Source organism: Charadrius vociferus, unplaced genomic scaffold (genome assembly GCF_000708025.1).
Source record: "Charadrius vociferus isolate BGI_N301 unplaced genomic scaffold, ASM70802v2 scaffold396, whole genome shotgun sequence".
In the NCBI taxonomy this organism is placed as follows: Eukaryota; Metazoa; Chordata; class Aves; order Charadriiformes; family Charadriidae; genus Charadrius; species Charadrius vociferus.
In genome coordinates this window covers 17,432-22,629 of record NW_009648783.1, presented here as the reverse complement: position 1 = coordinate 22,629, position 5,198 = coordinate 17,432, and the positions used below count along the sequence as shown (strand labels likewise).

The following is a 5,198-nucleotide window of genomic DNA, read 5'->3' as shown; positions in this document are numbered from 1 at the left end:
GCACCAGTGTCCACTAGAGCCTTATACTCCTGTGGCTCAGATGTGCCAGGCCATCGAATCCACACAGTCCAATAAACCCGGTTGTCCCTTTCCCCCACCTGGCTGGAGGCAGGGCCCCTCTAATCGTGATCATAGTATCCATTACTCACTTCATGCAGAAATGACTTGGAGGTCCCTTCAAGAGGATCAGAGGCGAGATCAAGCCTTCCACTTTGTCTGGGGAGCTGTCTCCTGGACACGGGAGCAGCACTTTTCCTGGAGGGATCACCTTTTGTGATTGTTCTCCCTTGCACCTCATGTACCCGTGCCTGTAGGGTCGAGATAGGTTGTCCATCCCACGTCCTCATGTCCTCTCCGTGGTCACGCAGGTAAAACCACAGGGTGCCTCGTGGTGTGTATGCCCTGTACTCTCCCTCTTGAGCAGGGAAATGCCTCCTCCTGATAGCTGAGATGGTGGCCTGTACAGGTTAGGAGTAGGACATACTCTCTTCAAGTTGCTGGATCTTCTGGGACAATTTCTCAACAGCTGAGACAAGGGGGGAAGAGAGACACCGGGATTGGAGTAGCTGCCTTGTCTGCCACTGGGATTGGAGTAGCTGCATTATCTGCCAATCTAATTTCCTCCTCTTTCCCCTGAGTGTCCTGCAGAGTACTGAGCAGTGTTTGGTAGATACTGGCCAGGGCTCAGCACAGTGCAGTAGGTTGTGCCTCTCGGGATTAGCCACAGCATTTTCCTTTCAAATATTCTATCGCTTTATCAGGGTCCTGTAGTTGTTTGAGGGTGAAGTCCCACACCATTGGAGGTGAGAAATTCTCTAGATACCTGCCCATATTCTCCCACATGCCATGCCACCCCTGACTATCCAGCCTTGGGGCAGATCTCTGGGTGGTAGTCTTAAACAGTTGCTTAACCCTAAACAAGATCTGAAAAACATTCAGGAGGCATAGCAACAGGCACATGCTGGTTTGAGTATCCCAAGGATTTTCGAAATTCTCAAGAGGTGTCATATCTGGCCCAAAGGAGAAAAGGGAGGCAAAAGAGCTGGGGAAAGTATCTCCCCCTGTTTCTCTCATAGATTGGGTGATATTATTAATAACTTCTGAGAGATGGTAACCAAGGTATGGACAAGACAGCAATACTGCATAGACACCCCAACAAAGCCACTTCAATAGTGATGTTATATCATAATCTGATATTGGACGTGACAGCAAAATTATAGCCCTGATCCCTCTCCCCGAGATAACAAACAGCATCACGGGCAGTACATAGAGCATATAAGAATTTACAAAACACAGCCATGCAAACAAACGAAGTAACATTGTAACCGGCAACTATCTAACCAATATGGGAAATGGATACAAGAAATTAATTATTGCAACTCTTCGAGCCCCACGTTGGGCGCCAAAAAGGACTGCTGTGGTTTGGCCTCAGCCAGCAACAAAGAACCACACAGCCGCTCGCTCCATTCCCACAGCTGTGGAAATAGAAATCGATAGGGCAAAACTCGTGGGTTAAAATAATTCAATTCAACAGAACAGCAAAAGGGAAGATGAAAACGCGATTACAGTACCGTGGGAAATGTACCGACCAGGCCAGCACCACCGCAGTCCACCCCCAAGTGGCAACTGCTCTACTTCCCCTGGCTAGCTCCTCTTACAGCCCGGGCATGGGTCAGGTGGCATGGAATACCTGCCCCCTGCCGGTTCCTGGGGGAAATTATCCCCATTCCTGCCGGAACCAGGACAATGCAGTGTTTGTGTTCTTTGTATTCTTCTGTGGTGCTTTTCATTGTGATTTGGCTTAAACTTAGCTGAGCTTAATCTTCTATGATTAGAAGATTCTAATCATAATCAGTTAGGTTAATGATGTCTTTATAATAATGTATAATCAATATGATGCAATTTTCTTCAAAGGCATGACCAAGGTTAAAGTAGGCAAGGAAGATTCTTCATCTGCTGAATTTATAGAAAAAAGAAGAGCAGCATTAGAAAGGTAATGTATGTATCTAACTAAAATTTGTTTAGCATCAAAATGAATTTTAATATAGTACATGGGTTCTGTAACTGGCATCTGGACCATCTGTACTTAGGTACAGAGAGCGCATACTGCTGGCTCATGTCCGGCTTTTCATCCACCAGTACCCCCAAGTCCTTCTTGGTAGGGCTACTCTCAATCCCTTCATCCCCCAGGCTGTATTGATACTCGGGGTTTCCCCGACCATTTTGATGTAAGAGATAGCAGTTCACTGTTACCCAGCACTGGCATACAACTAGTATTGTTCAAATGCCTTTGCTATGGAAGGGTGTCACAGAAGAGTCAGAGATTGCTTATCTCGTAGTTAGTTTACTGAGTTCTAATCAGTAAATATAGGTACGTAAAATATTTAATAAGTACAGATGGATTGGCGGTCAATACTCTACTATTTAGTACACTTAAAGTTAGTATGGGATACAAAGATAATCATGTAAGCTTACTGTACATATCTAAATCTTACATGCATGCAAAAAATGTCACTTACCAACCCATAGATGCCTGGTGTCAGGTAAGAGATCTCTCAGCCTCGAGGGGTAACCTTGAGAGGCGTCCCTACTCAATGGGAGATCACTGCCTCACAGCCAGCTCCTATGGAGGGAGAGCTCAACGGACCCTGATGGCTGCAGATATTTATAGCATAAAGTGGTTGACTCGCAGTCAGGTTTTCTGTAGTGTTCGTGCAGTTTCTACAGCTTATGAGCCCAGTCTCCAGCTAAACTGTTTTGTTTTTTTTGTTTTGGTGCTGGGTTCTCGCTGATAGCCTTGCACAATAGGATTCACTTTGGTTGGGCCTGCCTGTTGAGCATCTGCCTGGACCAAAGTTCAGTTAGTTCAAACAGGAGGAGTGCACCCGTCACAAAGGGTACTGTCACTGATGTGCTGCATAATCCCTTCCTGTTGACATGGCTGGTAAAGCCTTTCGAAAGTACCTAGTAAAACTTCTATAACTTATGTTCACATACAGCTGAGTCAAGTATACAGACATAATTTTGGTACAATCTTATAATATGATGTCATGGTTTGGGCTGGACTGACCACTGAGATGAATGACAGATGCTCTCCCCCACCTCTCTCTCCGAGGAGAGGAGGGAGAGAGAGAGAGACTTATGAGTTTAGAAAGAAATAAACAACTTAAATGAAATATTAATAATAAAAAGGAAATAATGCAGGAATGCACAGATCGGGATCGAAGGCAGATGAACAGACAGAGTCTTCCTCAGACGTTGGCCATTGAAGAAAGAGAGCGAGTTGACGCTTTGATCCCTCAGCTTTTATACTGAACATGAGGCAGATGGGATAGAATACCCCACTGGTCAGTTTTGAGTCACCTGTCCTGTCTGCTTCTCCCTGCAGGTGGTACCCCACTATGCTTTTCCACTTCCGACCCTCTAACGGGGCAAATAACAAATTTAGGTGACCTTAGTTTTTATAGCAATTACTTGGCATAAATTATAAACAATCAGGTTTTATTAGTCTGGGAGCGAACAGTGTCTAGGCAATATGCTGTTAAGTTCAGAGACTTCAGTTAGAAGAGGCTTAGCTGGAAAGTAAAATTACTGAACAGAGAATTGGTTCTGTTTTACCTCAAACCAGGACATTCCATGCCTTATTCCATACCATTTGCATCTTACTAATATCACTATTACTTTTTATCTATCAAATCTATGCACATATATATATACATACACACAGGTCACTCAGTTATGATTTATTTTTACATAGAAAAGTTTGTTAAGTCTATTTAGTTCATAATTGCAGGATTTCACCTATCATGGCAGTCTCTCAGGGCAGGAAAGATGGTATGAAATTCATCCTGGTTCGTGCCCACAAGTAGCATATCTACCTCAAAGAGTTTTCTAGACGCCACTTGATGAAGCTAGCTCAGGTTTCATCACCACTATGTTATCCTGAAAAACACTTATAGAACACTGTATTATGTAGTGATCAGCATCATACAGCTCAGGACTGAGTATTCTCACCCAGGGTTAAATTCCCTTGAGGTACACATTTAACTTCTCCATCCTTCAGCATCACCCACCAAGTACATCCAGGTCCTTGAGCAAAAACAGTCCCACGAATGGGTTTGCCTTTGCCTGAAGCAGGAAAAACCCAAACAGTTTTCCCTAACAAATTCCTTTCATGCACCACAGGGACTTTATCCCCTCCTACAGTATATAAAAGGTCTGACCGAGCAGGACCAGCTCAATCGATCCCCTGGTGTTAACGAACTGGGTGGCTTGTGCTAAATGCTTGTCCCTATTTTTAAAACTTCCACCCCCCCATTGCTTTCGGCGTAGTTTTTAACAGTCCAATGTATTGCTCAATTTTCCCAGAAGCTGGTACATGATAGGGGATATGATATATCCACTCAATGCCATGTTCTTTTGCCCAATTACCTATAAGATTGTTTTTAAAATGAATCCTATTGTCTTGACTCAATTCTCTCTGGAGTGCCATGTCGCCACAAGACTTGCTTTTCAAGGCCCACAATGGTATTCCAGGCTATGGCATGAGGTAAGGCATAGGTTTCCAACCATCCGGTGCTTGCTTCCACCATTGTAAGCACATAGCGCTTACCCTGGCGGGTTTGAGGGCGTGTGATATAGTCAATTTGCCAAGCCTCCCCATACTTATATTTCAGCCATCATCCCCCATACCACAAAGGTTTTAACTGCTTAGCTTGCTTGATTTCATCGCATGTTTCACAATTGTGGATGCAACAGCATCCTTTGTTAAACCCACCCCTCCATCATGGGCTCATTTATATGTTGGATCCCTTCCTTGATGACCTGAAGTGTCATGGGCCCAGCGAGCTAAGAATAGTTCACCTTTATGTTCCCAGTCCAAGTCTGTCTGGAAAATCTTAGCAGCCTGGTCCACTTGCTGATTGTTTTGATGTTCCTCAGTGGCCCGACTCATGGGTACGTGGGCATCTACATGTCGTACTTTGACGACTAGTTTCCCTAGCCAGTCAGCAACATATTGCTGCAGTTCAGCAGCCCAGATGGGTTTACTTCTGTGCTGCCAGTTGCTCTGCTTCCATTGCTTTAACCACCCCCACAGAGCATTTGCCACCATCCATGAGTCAATGTAGAGGTAGAGTATTGGCCACTTTTCTCGTTCAGCAACATCTAAAGCCAGCTGGATGGCTTTTACCTCTGCA

At 44.6% G+C, this 5,198-nt stretch overlaps 1 protein-coding gene across 1 annotated transcript in view; it reads left to right on the top strand.

Annotated features, from left to right (window-relative positions):
- LOC104288029 (sorting nexin-2-like) overlaps positions 1-5,198 on the top strand; it is a gene marked incomplete at its 3' end in the record, with an annotated part of 54,265 nt that overhangs the window by 32,291 nt on the left and 16,776 nt on the right. The window contains exon 7 of the mRNA XM_009886766.1: positions 1,915-1,993. Coding sequence (XP_009885068.1) covers positions 1,915-1,993 — 79 coding nt within the window. The remainder of the gene's footprint in view (positions 1-1,914; positions 1,994-5,198) is intronic.